At 39.6% G+C, this 16,615-nt stretch overlaps 1 protein-coding gene across 1 annotated transcript; it reads right to left on the minus strand.

Moving 5' to 3' along the window:
* Positions 1-5,824: 5,824 nt before the first annotated feature.
* On the minus strand, positions 5,825-6,256 carry LOC140888874 (uncharacterized). The gene has a single exon (XM_073296579.1). It carries the CDS (start codon positions 6,254-6,256, stop codon positions 5,825-5,827), a length of 432 nt encoding a protein of 143 aa, XP_073152680.1.
* Positions 6,257-16,615: the final 10,359 nt, after the last annotated feature.

Raw genomic sequence — 16,615 nt, forward strand, 5'->3', positions numbered from 1 at the left:
GGAACACATACCAATTAATTTCTTTCCAACACAAGGACTTTTTGGAATAGTCTCATGCCAAAACCCGCGCGCGCGCCTGGAACGAGTCTCGCGTGCGCGCAGCACAAAAAAACAGATTTCTGCGCTCGAGAGACGATTTTGAAAAATATATATCTCGAGTTCTAGCCGTCGGATTGAGCTTAAATTTTGACAGCAGCTTCAAAACATCTTGAAATTCATTCTGATTGGTGGATATTGGATTTGGATTTCTCTAAAATTAAATATAAATTTTCGACCAAAGCTGATCCGTAACTCACTCTTCAAAAATCCTTTTTCCTACAAAATTAACCCGGAGAGTGAAATACACACACATGCACTAAAACACATAAAAACACAAAAAAAATATGAATGCACACAAAATAGATATAAAACTATCCCAAACTAATGCGTACAAAATGCATTTATCAACCATTTTCAGATATTCACTTGATAGGGATAAACTCAAAGGTGCTCCAATGAATGAAGAGTCCTAACTCAGGACTAGTTCTACTTCGACTAGATGACTTGCTCTTTCTACTCCTATAAATACAAGTACTGTTATGATTGTATTCATTCATTATTCATTACTCACTATTCATCATCACACATGCATATTCTTCTGTTTTCGCATTCATAATACTCTCTGCCTTCAAGACACTGACTTAGGCATCGGAGGGGTCATACCGAAAATACCTTCGGCGCTCCCCTTGAACTAGTTGTTTCTTGTGCAGAATTTGTTGGTGCCCGACCCGACCTGCTTCATAAAGGAGTTGGAGGATCCATTCTATCAAACCGAACCCGAGGTAAATTTCCGACATCATCAATTGGCGCCGTCTGTGGGAAATTGAAGAAAAAAAGTTCAGATGGCTGAAGAGAATGGAGTAAACGTCGGGCTGGAGCAGTTAGTAACTCAAGCCGTCCAAAGGGCTTTGGCAAAGAGGGGTGAAGTCAATCCTTTGCATCTCGATCAGAATGTTCACTTGGAGGAGATCAGAAAGTTGAAAGAAGAGATGAGCTACTAAATAAGAAGCAGATCAAGTACCTAGCTACTGTTGCGTAATTTTGTGCCCGCAAGTGCACGGTGTCAAGTTTTAATATAGAAAATGAGTCCAAGTCGATCCCACAGAGAATGAATAAAATGATATTATATTAAATATTTGCAACTAATAAAATCTTAATCCTATATAGAGCTACGAAAATGGGTTGATTTTTATAAAACTAAAATTTTCAAGAAACAACACTAAATAACCACGAGTTCACGAGAGAAAAATTCAATAAGTGCTGAATGCTAGAGGTCCGACTTCACTTTACTGTCCACCAAAATTTATTTCTAATTATTGTTCAATTCTAAATTCTTCTAATTTATTAGCCAAGAATCCCTATTATTTTCTACCACCTATCTCGAGTGTCAAGCAAAAATTCGTATTCAATAGCAAACTCAATATGTCTATCTAAGTTTAACTATTAAATCCGGTAAATAGCACAAGCATTCTTCAATGACTTCTATGGAGTTATATGCCTCTCGAACAATATAAACACCAAGGATGTATTTTCCTATGTCGTCTTCAAAATCTCCTCTCTCGATTGATAGATTCTAAATAAAATATCATTCAATCTATGGCCAGTAAATTGAAAGCATTAAAATCAGGAAAACACAAATAAACTGCGCGCAGAATTTAAATATATAAATAAAAATATTTTCAACATGGTTTTCAGTCAAAATCCGTCTACCTCTAGACTAAGAAATTAGTTCATAATGCAATTCAAAATCAAATAAGACATGTTTTTCCAACAATCCATAAAACTCGAAAAATATAGTTCAAAGAGAAACTAGAACGAATTAGAATGAAGCTTCTCCGTCACCGGATGCCGCCGTCTTCAGTCTTCGTACCGAATTCTCGAGCTCTTGTGCAATCCCAAAACTCTCAATAGCCATCTCTATGCTCTGAATACTTTCTAAACCCTCGTATCTTTAGAATAAGTTGTCAAATTCCTTTTTAAAACTTGACCAATATTTTCCAAATTTTAGGACTGCGTAGCACTGGAGCGCTAGACATCAGCGCTGGAGCACTCGTCATTTTTCCTCTACAGCGCTGGAGCGCTATTTCCTCGACTTTTCACCTTTTGGAAGACTCCATATAGTGCTGGAGCGCTTGAAATATGGCGCTGGAGCGCTGACCTGTTTATCTTAAATTCATTTTTTCTCTTCTCTTTCTCTGTCTCTTTTTTCACCTTTTGGACTCTTTTACTCAACTAAAATGAATAACACTCAAATTCCTGCAACCGACACTAACAACAAAAGAAATGCATAATATCGCTCAAAACACAACAAAATCCAAGCTAATTCATATAAAATATAAGTGAAAAATTTGCACTTATCAAATCCCCCCAAACTTGAACTTTTGCTAGTCCCGAACAAAACAAAACAAACAAAACACTAAGACGCACAAGAAATTAAAAACACACAAGAAAGCAGTAAAACTAGAATAACCCAACTGACCTCAGATGTTCAACAACTAATCTATGTGTAGCTAATTTTCTCAAGAGTCCTCGTGTGTGTGTGATTAGCCAATCCCATCTACCCACCTAACTTTCGATCAAATCATGCAACCAATATGCCTCAAAGAGTCATTAACCCGCCCTCTAGTTTCAAAATACTCTCAACCAAGTTCAACTTCTACTCGCATAAATCAAAAGGACTTTTTTTCAGTGATTACATATTTTATAAAAAAACCGGATTTTGCACCCGATTTTTATAATAATTATTATTATTATTTATTTATTTTAGCCCCATAAATTACCCGCAGACTTAGCTATAACTAAAGATAGGATTTGAATTTCAATCCCCTCGTCTATAGCCCGGATGGAGCATCACCCCATTTTATCCGCAACTTAGCCATGGATTGGTGATTAGGATTTCAATCCCTTTTTAGGCCCGGATGGAGTTATAAGATAATTTTTTTTTCTGTTGCTTTTCCAACTTTTTATCATTCAATGAAAAAAAAATTTCAATTGCCTAAATCATTTTTATGCTTGTATCAGTCTCCCTCAGTTTTGAGCATAAATCACCAAAGTTAAGAGTCAAATTATCCAATCTTCTTACAAAATCCACATAACCTTTTCTACTTATCAGGAGTATCGACAGTCAAGGCTATAGTGCATAAAAGATGAGAACTCAAGATACAATGTCGCCAACACTAGATTAAAAACTCTTTTTATTTTTCCAACTTCATCATCATAGGCCATTTTTCTTTTTCTTTTTCTACTTTTCACATTTATTTTTTTTTCTAAAAACACAAACACACAAACGACATAACAAACACCAAAACGAAGAAACGAATGATAAAACTGACAGAAAACAACACAAGCAGAAACAGAATACGAACGAGAAAACTAAAAACATAGATGCAGGAACTAGCGACTAATTTAGCATGCAACAGCCCATCAAACTCACAACTCAACTCCACTTCAATGTCAACAACAATCAATTCATCCAAAACAACAACACCTCCACAAACTCAGATATGTGCATTGTCCTCAATGTGCAATATATCGAGAATAACAAGGAATATACACATACCTACGTCAATGACCGTCAGTGGCCATCGTCCATGTCATCACCCTGAGGGGGCCAAGCAGGAGGCTGGGGAAACGGCGGATACTCGCTGGATCCTGGAAAACGCTGGGCAAGGCTCGTCGTGAAATTCACCATATAATCCATAAAAAGATCGGTCCGATGACAATGACTGTCTAGTCTCTGCTCCAAACATGTCAACCTCTCCTCATAAAACAGATCAGATCGCGGAGGTGGTAGTGGTGGTGGTTGTGTGCTACTGGTAGGACGGGCCTGAGGTGTGGCTGGTCGCGGAGGTGGCGGTACATTCTCTCGTGTAGTCCCAGTAGCACACAGCCACCACCACTACCACCTCATGTAACTCCAGCATGTGCACATAAGTCTGTAATCAAGGAAGGGTGTGGCAATCCTCCAGTCGTGGCGCCCTTCACTGCTGCTAGAATGGACTCCTGAATGATATTTCCTAAATTCACCATCTTTCTGGTGACGATACTGTAAGTCAGGACAGCCTATTTCTTTGTCACCTCGGAAGTGTGTCCGGTGGGCAGCACACAAGCAGCTATCAGAAAAAACCAAGACCTCGCGTCTTGCTTCATTTTCCCGGAAGGAAAATGCACCACTGATTCATTCTTCATCTTCCAATGCTCTCCTTCTTCACAAAGAGTGGCAATAATCTCATCATATTCCACATCACTGGCCTTGAACGCCGAATATTCATCCTCATCAAACGATGGCATACTATAGAGGGTGTTAATTGTATGCCCATCAAAAGCCACCCGCTTACCTCGCACTAATACATGGTATTGTTCATGCTTGCACTTCAGATTGTCATAAAATTCTCTAACCAAAGAAACAACAGCGTCACAAGGTTGTTTCACAAAACCCATCCACCGTCGCTCATGCGCCTCCTTACGAACGTCACACAATGCCAGAAAAGCACTAGGATCAAAGCCTCGTTCTCTAACCATGCTCTTGCTCACCATGAGAGGATAATTCTTTGCCGCTTCTTCGTCCCAAAACCGATGGGCATCAAAACTACCAGACGAAGAGGCACCCTGCTTTTGCTTCTTCTTCGGCGCCATCACAACAATGCAATCACAACTCAACCAAGCAATAATTCAACACAACAGTACAATACACCAATCTTCCACAAAACAAAAATTCTGCCAAACCAATATAACCGCACCAATCACAACACTTCAATAACACAGAATTTTCACTGCAAATAGGCACCTCCAACGACCCCGTACAACCACAAATCAAGCAATATTATTTACCACCCACTTATCAATTCCCGATCAATACACGAATTCCTCACAACAATTTCGAATAACCATAAGCATGTAAGGAGTAAACCAATACCTAGATCTTCCAAAGTAAGAAATCGGCCGAATTTGCAAGCCCCAAAATTTTCAAATTACCTCGGCTAGCTTCGAGTCCGGCGGGATAGAGAAAATCAGAAAGATATAGAACAAAAACGCTCCGCCCCTCCTTGAATTCGACGTTAACCTCTGCTACAGAAAGAAATATAGAACGACGCCCCTTTTTTGCAAAGAACCCTAGCTGCTAAATCCAGGGAAATCAAATATCCGAGCACAAATTATGGACGCTATGAAGTAGGAAATAGAACATGTGATGATGGTGTGGAGTTTTCAGGGGATAATTTGGTAGTGATGGGAGAAGATGGCGTGGAGACGGAAGTAATTAGAAGGGTATGTGAACAAATGAAATATGAGAACCCCTTTTATTTTTTGGAATTTTTGTGATAGCGCTGGAGCGCCCGATGCTTGTCCTAGAGAGCGCTGGAGCGCTAAAACTTCGGCTTTTACAACTAGGATAGCGGTGGAGCGCTTGGAAATTGGCGCTGGAGCGCCAAACCTTCGACTTCGGAATTCACAGACTAGCGCTGGAGCGCTGGATGGACAGCGCTGGAGCGCTTAACCTTCGACTTTTGGTACTTAAAGAATAGCGTTGGAGCGCTGGAAGGCTAGCGCTGGAGTGCCTGAGCTTTGAATTTTGCACTCCTAAGAATGATTTTGTGCATAAAAGTACCTGCAATAAACTCTTAATTAGGACAAAAATTAATAAAATAAATAGAATTACTGAAATTCAATAAAATTAACTGAAATAAAAATTAAATAAAATTAAATTAAATTAAATTGAAATAAAAATTTGGGTTGCCTCCCAAAAAGCGCTTGGTTTAACGTCGTCAGCCCAACAGTCCTGGTGTTTTTACGCAGGCTCATTCAACACAACGTTCTCCATGTTCTGCACTTCATTGCCAAAGTAATGTTTCAACCTCTGCCCATTGACTTGGAATGTCTGACCATCTTGACAGCTCAGTTCAATGGCTCCATATGGATGCACTTTCACCACGGTGAACGGACCGGACCAACGATATTTCAACTTACCTGGAAATAGTCTGAGACGAGAATTAAACAATAATACTTGCTGTCCAGGCTCGAATTCTCTCTTCAGTAATACTTTGTCATGCCAATTTTTGGTCTGTTCTTTGTAGAGTTTGGCATTTTCGTATGAATGATTACGAAACTCCTCGATCTCATGTAACTGCAACAATCTCTCTTCAGCGGCAGCTTTCAGATCAAAATTCAGCTTTTTCACTGCCCAATCGCTCGATGCCCTAACTCCACTGGCAGATGACATGCTTTACCAAAGACCAACCTGTATGGCGACATGCCAATCAGAGTTTTGAACGCAGTTCGGTATGCCCATAGTGCATCATCCAACTTGCTTACCCAATCCTTCTGGTTCGTGTTAACAGTCTTTTCCAGAATTTGTTTAATTTCCGGGTTGGATATTTCAGCTTGCCCATTTGTTTGAGGATGGTATGAACATGCCACTTTATGCCTAACACCATATTTTGTTAATAATGAATTAAAGATTTTATTGCAAAAATGCGTACCTTCATCACTGATAATGGCCCTTGGAGTTCCAAACCTCGTGAAAATATTTTTCTGTACAAACTGCACCACTACACGAGAATCATTAGTCGAGGTGGCGATTGCTTCCACCCATTTCGAGACATAATCAACAGCCAATAAAATATAAGATTGACCAAAAGATATAGGAAATGGCACCATAAAATCAATTCCCCACACATCAAATAATTCAACTTCTAAAATATTGGTGAGAGGTAATTCATGACGCCTAGATATATTTCCCATCCTTTGACATCTATCACATGATTTTACCAAAGTATAACTATCTTTGAATAAAGATGGCCAATAAAAACCAGACTGAAGTACCTTGGCGGCTGTCCGTGTGGCTCCAAAGTGACCACCATACGGTGCAGAATGACATTGTTCCAAAATTTCCTTTACTTCAGCTTCATCTACACATCTTCTTATCACTTGGTCCGAACACTTCTTATACACAAACGGATCATCCCACAGATAAAACTTGACATCATGGAAAAATTTCTTCCTTTGGTGATGATTATGATCTGGAGGCAAAACACCACAAGAAAGAAAATTAGCAAAGTCAGCAAACCAAGGAAGTTTAGAATTTACCTCAAAAAGATGTTCATCAGGAAATTGCTCCTTGATGAGTTCATATTCAACTTTTCCTTCCAACTCCAAGCGAGACAGATGATCCGCCACTAAATTTTCACTCCCTTTTTTGTCTCTAATTTCAAATTCAAACTCTTGTAGTAAGAGTATCCACCGAATCAATCTTGGCTTGGCATCCTTTTTGGCAAAGAGATAACGAATAGCTACATGGTCAGTGTAAACAATTACTTTAGAGACAATTAGATAGGACCTGAATTTGTCGAAAGAAAACACCACAGCCAACATCTCTTTTTCAGTAGTAGTGTAATTTTGTTGGGCTCCCTCAAGAGTGCGGCTGGCGTAGTAAATCGCCCGAAACATCTTATCTCTTCTTTGCCCCAAAACTGCTCCCACAACATAATCGCTGGCATCACACATCACTTCAAACGGCTCTTTCCAGTCAGGCACAATCATAATAGGCGCAGAAATTAGTGCCTCCTTGATAAAATAAACGATGTATCTTTTTCTAATAAATTACATAAAGGTTTAGTAATTTTAGAAAAATCTCTAATAAAGCGACGATAAAACCCGGCGTGTCCCAAGAAACTTCTAATGGATTTCACATTATTTGGCGGTGGAAGCTTTTCAATCGCAACCACTTTTGCTCGATCCACCTCAAGCCCATTAGATGACCCTTTATGCCCAAGTACGATGCCTTCTTGCACCATGAAGTGACATTTTTCCCAATTAAGAAATAAATTTTTCTCTTGACAATGCTGCAAAACAAGGGTCAGATTGTGCAAACAATGATCAAAAGAAGACCCAAACACAGAAAAATCATCCATAAAAATTTCCATGACTTCTTCCGCCATGTCAGAAAAAATTGTCATCATGCACCGCTGAAAAGTAGCCGGTGCATTACACAAACCAAATTGCATTCTCCTAAAAGCATAAGTACCATAGGGACATTAGAAAGTTGTTTTCTCTTGATCCTCTGGCGCTATAGCAATTTGATTGTAGCCAGAATAGCCATCTAAAAAACAGTAATGTTTATAGCCTGCCAACCTGTCAAGCATTTGATCAATAAAAGGAAGAGGAAAATGATCTTTCCTAGTAGCCTTATTCAACCTTCTATAATCAATTCAAACTCTCCAACCAGTAACAGTACGATTCGAAATCAACTCGTTTTTCTCATTTTTAACTACAGTCATACCTCCCTTCTTTGGCACAACCTGTACTGGCGACACCCAAGAACTGTCAGATATAGCATAAATAATACCAGCATTCAATAACTTCAGCTTTTACCACTTCCTTCATCGCATGATTTAACCTCCTTTGATGATCAACATAGGGATTATATGACTCCTCCATTATATGCATGTAAATATTGGAACTAACTCCCTTGATATCATAAATTGACCAACCCAAAGCAGATTTAAATTTTCTCAAAACTCTTAATAATTTATCTTTTTCATCATGGTAAGAGAGGATGAAATGATTACAGGGTTAGTCAAATTTTCTCCCAAAAATGCATAACATAAATGACCAGGCAGTTCTTTCAATTCAAGAGTAAAAGAAACTGGTACCTCTTGACTAAATTTCTCAGGCAATGCTTCAATTTTGTCTTGGCCATCTTTTTCCTTTGGCAAACTTTCAAGAGCAAGAATTTTCTCTCTAAGTTCCCAATCATCACCATCCACTTGATTTATGGAATTAATCAGACACCTAAACAATGCGTCCTCCAGCTCCATTCCTGCACAAAAATTATTTTGATGAGAATCAGAAGAATCAATGCGCTTACAATAATGTACCTCATCTTGGTATTTCATGGTTTTATAGATATTGAAGGTGACAGCTTCACCACCAACTCGTAGAGTTAATTCACCCTCCTGCACATCAATTAATGCTCTGCCAGTCACCAAGAATGGTCTCCCCAAAATTAGAGGGACATCCCGATCTTCTTCCATATCAAGCACTACAAAGTCAGCAGGAAAAATAAATTTATCTACTTTTACCAAGACGTCTTCCACAACTCCTCGAGGATATGTCAGAGAACGGTCTGCCAACTGCAGAGTAATCGTGGTTGGTTTCACCTCGCCAAGCTCCAAAGACCTGAAAATAGACAAAGGCATTAAATTAATACTTGCACCTAAATCACATAATTCCCTATTAACAGTCGCACCACCAATAATGCAAGGAATAGTAAAACTCCCTGGATCTTTCAATTTCTGTGACAGTTTCTTTTGTAGGATGGCACTGCACTCTTCTGTCAACTTCACTGTTTCAAACTCTTCAAGCTTTCTCTTCCTCGCCATCACATCCTTCATGAATTTAGCATAGTGTGGCATCTGCTCCAAAGCATCAGCGAATGGAATATTTATATTGATTTTCTTGAAGATGTCAAGAAACTTAAAAAACTTCTCATTCAACGATTTCTTCTTGAACCGCTGAGGATGTGGCAAAATAGGTTTTGGCACAGGCGGTTTCTCAGGCACAATTGCAGACTTGCTGGAATTTTGGCTATCAGATTTTTCAGACTCTACCACAATTTCTTCAACTTCCGCATCATCCACTGCCTTTGGAATATCAGTCCCAAGTTCTTTACCACTTCTAAGAGTAACAACCTTGCATTGCTCCCTAGGATTAACCTCAGTGTTGCTAGGAAACACACCTCTTTGTTGATTATTCAATGCATTCGCCAGTTGAACAATTTGTGTTTCAAGATTTTTCATAGAAGCACTCACATTGGTCAAGTGTGTCTCCATACTGTCAAGCCTATTTTTGTTCCTTTTAAATCTTGTGGATGATTCTGCAATAAAATTGCTCACCAAATCTTCCAACGATGCCTTACCCTCACCATTCTGAGTATTGAACCCCGGTGGAGGATTCAACACATTCCTACTGTTTGCATAGGAAAAATTCTCATGATTACATAAACTAGGATGATACTGATTGGGTACAGGATTACCTCGATAGTTGTTGTAATTTCTGTTGTTCACATATTGAGCTTGCTCAACACTCTCAAATCCATCAGCAGAATTTACAGCAGTCGCCCGTGATGCTGTCTCAGTAGAACTTTGATTCCCTTTGGTTAGTGCAGCCAACTGTATAGAAATAGTAGCCATCTGAGCAGTCAAAGAAGTAAATGCATCAACCTCATGAATTTCAGCCGGTTTCCTTATCGCAGATCTCTCACTCGGCCACTGATAACTGTTAATAGTCATCTCTTCAAGCATCTCATATGCATCCGCATGAACTTTAGAGAATATCGAACCTCCAGCTGCAGCATCCACAGAAATCCTCGTTGGGCCATTCAAACCATTGTAGAATAATTTGATCTGTTCCCAATCTGGAAAATTGGGGTTTGGACATTTCCTAAGAAACTACTTGTACCGCTCCCAGGCTTTATACAATTGCTCAAAATCTTGCTGTTTGAATGTAGTGATCTCTATTTTCAACTGAGCCGACTTAGCAGGAGGAAAGTACTTAGCCAGAAATTTAGATGCCATATCTTCCCATGTAGTGATACTCCCAAGAGGTAAAGACTGCAACCAACTACGAGCATTGTCCCTAAGAGAGAACGGGAACAATCGTATTCTGATGGTGTCCTCAGTAACACCATGAATCTTCACTGTGTCAGCAATCTCCAGAAAAGTGCGCAGATGCAGATTCGGATCTTCAGTAGGTACACCCCTGAACTGATTATGCTGCACCATATTAATCAAAGCTGGCTTCAACTCAAAATTATTTGCTGTGATATTCTGCCGAGCTATCCCAGAATAATGATTGTTGATCACGGGTCGAAAGTGATCTCTGATTGGCACATGAGCAGCTTCAATTCTTTCTCTTTCTCTATTTTCTCTATTGTCAGCCATTTGCTGCAACTCTTCTCTTCTAGCTTTTCTCAACGCTTTAGCAGTTTTCTCGATTTCTGGATCAAATAGCAGTGAGTCGTAACTTTGGCTTTTTCTCATAAACTACATAGACAGAAAAAAATTTTAAAGTTAGAACAAATAAAATAAAATAAAATGCTCTAAATCAAAATTAAGACTAATTAGCACAATTTAATATAAATCAAATAAAATTCATTCCCCGGCAACGGCGCCAAAAACTTGTTGCGTAATTTTGTGCCCGCAAGTGCACGGTGTCAAGTTTTAATATAGAAAATGTGTCCAAGTCGATCCCACAGAGAATGAATAAAATGATATTATATTAAATATTTGCAACTAATAAAATATTAATCCTATATAGAGCTACGAAAATGGTTTGACTTTTATAAAACTAAAATTTTCAAGAAACAACACTAAATAACAACGAGTTCACGAGAGAAAAATTCAATAAGTGATGAATGCTAGAGATCCAACTTCACTTGACTGTCCACCACAATTTATTTCTAATGATTGTTCAATTCTAAATTCTTCTAATTTATTAGCCAAGAATCCCTATTATTATCTACCACCTCTCTCGAGTGTGAAGCAGAAATTCGTATTCAATAGCAAACTCAATATGTCTATCTAAGTTTAACTATTAAATTCGGTAAATAGCACAAGAATTCTTCAATGAATTCTATGGAGTTATATGTCTCTCGAACAATATAAACACCAAGGATGTATTTTCCTATGTCGTCTTCAAAATCTCTTCTCTCGAGTGATAGATTCTAAATAAAATATCATTCAATCTATGGCCAGTAAATTGAAAGCATTAAAATCAGAAAAACACAAATAAACTGCGCGCAGACTTTAAATATATAAATCAAAATATTTTCATCATGGTTTCCAGTCAAGATCCGTCTACCTCTAGACTAAAAAATTAGTTCATAATGCAATTCATGAAAAATCAAATAAGACATGTTTTTCCAACAATCCATAAAACTCGAAAAATAGATTTCAAAGAGAAACTAGAACGAATTAGAATGAAGCTTCTCCATCGCCGGATGCCGCCGTCTTCAGTCTTCGTACCAAATTCTCGAGCTCTTGTGCAATCCCAAAACTCTCAATAGCCGTCTCTATGCTCTGAATACTTTCTAAACCCTCGTATCTTCAGAATAAGTTGTCAAATTCCTTTTTAAAACTCGACCAAGACTTTCCAAATTTTAGGACTGCGTAGCGCTGGAGCGCTCGTCATTTTTCCTCTACAGCACTGGAGCGCTGCCTTGATAGCGCTGGAGCGCTATTTACTCAACTTTTCACCTTTCGGAAGACTCCGTATAGCGCTGGAGCGCTTGGAATATGTTGCTGGAGCGATGACCTGTTTATCTTAAATTCATTTTTTCTCTTCTCTTTCTCTCTCTTTTTTGCACCTTTTGGACTCTTTTACTCAACTAAAATGAATAACACTCAAATTCCTGCAACCGACACTAACAAAAAAAGAAATGCATAATATCGCTCAAAACACAACAAAAGCCAAGCTAATTCATATAAAATATAAGTGCAAAAATTTCACTTATCAGCTACCACAACCAGAAACATCCCTTTCACTCAAGAGATACTGGAGGCCGACCTCCCGAACCATTTTAAGTTGCCTCACATTGGGGAGTATGATTGTAGAAGGGATCTAGTAGAACATCTAGCCCACTTCGAGAATGCAGCACTGTTGCATAAATACTCTGATTATATTAAGTGTAGGATTTTTCTCACTACCCTGGTAGGATCAGCTCAGCAATGGTTTAATTTTCTACGTCCGGGGGAAGTCAGGGAGTTCAAGGATTTCAGCAAGTCTTTTCTGCATCACTTTTCCAGTAGTAAAAACATCCTACTACTACCTTCAGTCTCTTCGCAATCAAGCAATGTGAACAGGAGAGCTTGAGAGAATATATTCGCAGATTTAGTACTTTGGCCCTGGAAGTACCTGCGGCTACGCCATACCTACTCATCAGCGCCTTCATGCAAGGGATGGATACAAAATATTTTCTCAAATCTTTAATAAAGAGGCCACCTGTAACATACGAGGAATTACTTGCCCGAGCTAAAAAATATGTTAATATGGAGGAGATACAGGCTTCGCGAGCAGGTGTAAAGAGGGAGCGGACAAAAAATCCGAAAAGTATTAGAGTCCCGAGCAGTAATCCCAAGGGAGGGCAACCATCCCGACCCGCACTCCTGGGGGAATTCACTTCTGTAACCCCTTTGTGCATGAGCAAGAATCGAGCCCTTCGAATTTGTGACGATCGGCAACTCACACAGAGGCCTTCATGGACTGGGCAAGGACCTCAAAACTGAGAATCAGATAAATATTGTCATTTTCACAAAGAATATGGGCATACTACGGAGGACTGTCGTTAATTAGACCAAGAAATTGAGAGTATAATGCAGCAAAATCCTGAAATAAAGAACATATTGTCTTGTCAAGAGGGATACCGCCCTAATAGAAGACATCGAGGAAGGTTTAGACAAAGAGCCAAGACCGCTCCTCCTTGATAAAATTTCAATCGTCCAAATCAGGACCAGATCGGGAATGACCGAGCTAACCAAGGACCAGCTCCGCCTGCTCGAGGGATTATTAACATGATTTTCGGAGGACCCACTGATGGAGATTCCAACAGAGCCAGGAAGACTAGCAACATAAAATTGATAAATAAGGAGATTGACAATAAAATTGTCCATACTGGCCCGACCCTATCTTTCGGGCTGGAAGATTTGAAAGGAATCTCTAACAACCATAATGATACACTAGTAATATGGTCCATGGTCGCCAATTATGATGTGACCCAGATATTTGTGGATTCAGGCAATTCTGTCAACGTTTTATTCCAGGAAGCCATAAACCAAATGGATTTGGGACAATATAAGATGGAGCCCGTCATGAAATCACTCTTTGGTTTCACAGGTCATGCCATCCGACCTATCGGGTTATTACACTTACCACTTACTTTGGGAAAAGATAACTCTCGCAAGACCAGGATTGTGAGTTTCATTATAGTAGAAGCTCCGTCAGCCTATAATGTCATATTAGGCAGGCCTGCCATGACTACTTTTATGGCTGTAGCATCAGCTCTGCATCAAAAAATAAAGTTTCCAATAGGCAATGAAGTCGGGGAAGTACAAAGCGATCAAGCCATTTCTCGCAAGTGTTATGTGGAGAAGGTCAGAATAGAACAAAAAGTGTCCAGGACTAAAACCACTGACCAGCCCGAGCTCTTCTATAGGGAACACGTTAATCTGATAGAAGACACATCTGTCACAACTGAAAAAGAAATAGAGGAAATCATGATTTCCCCTTCATCTGGAATGGTAAGGGTCGCTCGCACCCTTGAAGCACACCTGAAGGAACCATTAATGGAATGCTTGCAAAAGAATAAAGATGTTTTCGCTTGGTCAGTTTCAGACCTGTTAGGGGTACAAAGGGCGGTAGCAGAACATAAACTAAACGTCGTGAAGGATTATCGCCCTATTATTCAAAAGAAGCGTCACTTCGGACCTGAAAAGGATGCGGTGATACAACAGCAGGTAAAGGAGTTATTAAAGGCTGGACACGTCGAGGAAATCCACTTCCCGACCTGGTTGTCTAATATAGTCTTGGTACCAAAATCTACGGGCAAATGGCGTATGTGTGTAAATTTTAGGGATTTGAACAAAGCATGCCCCAAGGACTGCTATCCTTTACCTAGAATCGATCAACTTGTCGATTCAACGGCAGGTCATGAACTACTCAGTTTCTTAGATGCTTACCAAGGCTATCATCAGATCCCTTTAGTGAAAGAGGACAAAGACAAGGTGAGTTTTGTTACCTCAACGGGAACTTATTGCTATGTGGTCATGCCGTTTGAACTCAAAAATGCTGGGCTACATACCACAGATTTATGGATAAGGTATTCAAGCAACATATCAAGAAAAAAATTGAGGTCTATGTGAATGATATCCTGGTCAAGACCCGAACATCCGACTTGTTCATAGCTGACCTGACTCAAACCTTTTAGACTTTGAAAAATTATCAACTGAAGCTAAATCCTAGCAAATGCACTTTCGGAGTCCGAGCTGGAAAATTTCTGGGTTACATGGTTAGAAGAAGAGGAATTGAGGCTAATCCTGCAAAAGTCCAAGCCATTACTTCTATGAGTTCGCCCAAGAATATACAAGAGGTACATAGATTAACGGGAAGAATTACAGCCTTATCCCGGTTTATAAGCAGATCTGTAGACAAAAGCCTCCCTTTCTTTAAAGCATTGCGAAAGACAAAAAATTTTGAATGGAATGAAGAAAGTGAGAAGGCTTTTCAGGATTTAAAAGCCTATTTAAAACAATTGCCCGTGCTAAATAAGCATGTTCAAGGGGAAGACTTATTCCTCTATCTGGCTGTCACTCCTCGAGCAGCCAGCTCGGTCCTGGTCAGGAAGGACGGGGCATACCATCAGCTTGTTTACTTTGTGAGTCGCGCTCTGAAGGGAGCTGAGCTCAATTACATAACTCAAGAAAAGCTTGCCTTAGCTTTGGTCATCACAACAATAAAATTAAGGCCCTAATTCCTTTCACAACCCATCACCGTACTCACCAATAGTGTTTTGGGAAAAATTGCATCTAACCCAAATGCATCAGGAAGATTGATCAGATGGATCATAGATTTGAGCGAATATGATATTAAATTCGAACCCCGTACAACCATAAAAGCTCAGGACCTAGCCGACTTTTTGGCAGAGACAGTCCAGTTAGACCAAGAATAACTCTGGAGGATTTTTTTGTGGACGGGTCATCATGCCAAACAGGAAGTGGTGCTAGGATTGTTATTATATCACATTGGGGTGAAGAAACTAATATCTCCATTAGGTTGGACTTCTGAGCCTCTAATAATGAAGCAGAATATGAGGCCTTATTACTTGGACTCAAGGCAGCACGGAATTTGGGTATTTCCCGGGTTACTCTATACTCAGATTCCCAATTAGCCATTCAACAGAGTAATGGAAAGTTTGAGATCAAAGATGACAAGATGATGAAATATGCCAAGGCATTACACAAAGCTAAGGAAGGATTCACCGAGCTAAACCTGAAGCTCATCCCCCGATCTGAAAATATCAAGGCCGACCATCTGGATCTCTTAGCCAGTGCCTTGAGTGATCGGCCTGACCCCATCATTTCAGGCCAGGAGCTCGTATCTCAGTTAGAAACTCTTGACGATACATAGCTCAAGTACCCGAGGGGGATTGGAGATATGACATACATAAATATCTGACCAAGAGAGAATTACCGAGTGATAATAAGAAAGCTAGGAAAGTAAAGAGAAGGGTCATTCGCTTCGTCATGATCAACCAAATTATGTTCAAAAGATCTTTCTCTCAACTTCTGTTGAAGTGTCTGGGCCCTGATGAGGCGAATTATATATTACGAGAAATTCATGAAGGCATTTGTGGGAGTCACTTAGGCAGTATTGCTTTAGCCCGGAAAGCTCTTCTAGCTAGTTTCTTCTGGCCTACTATGCAAATGGACTCATCAGTTCTGGTCAATTCGTGTTATAATTGCCAAAGGCACGCCAACTTGCAATGGAGACCTGCGGAATATATGAAGGCAGCTGTGGCTGCCTGTCC

Source organism: Henckelia pumila, chromosome 3 (genome assembly GCF_033568475.1).
Source record: "Henckelia pumila isolate YLH828 chromosome 3, ASM3356847v2, whole genome shotgun sequence".
Classification (NCBI taxonomy): Eukaryota; Viridiplantae; Streptophyta; class Magnoliopsida; order Lamiales; family Gesneriaceae; genus Henckelia; species Henckelia pumila.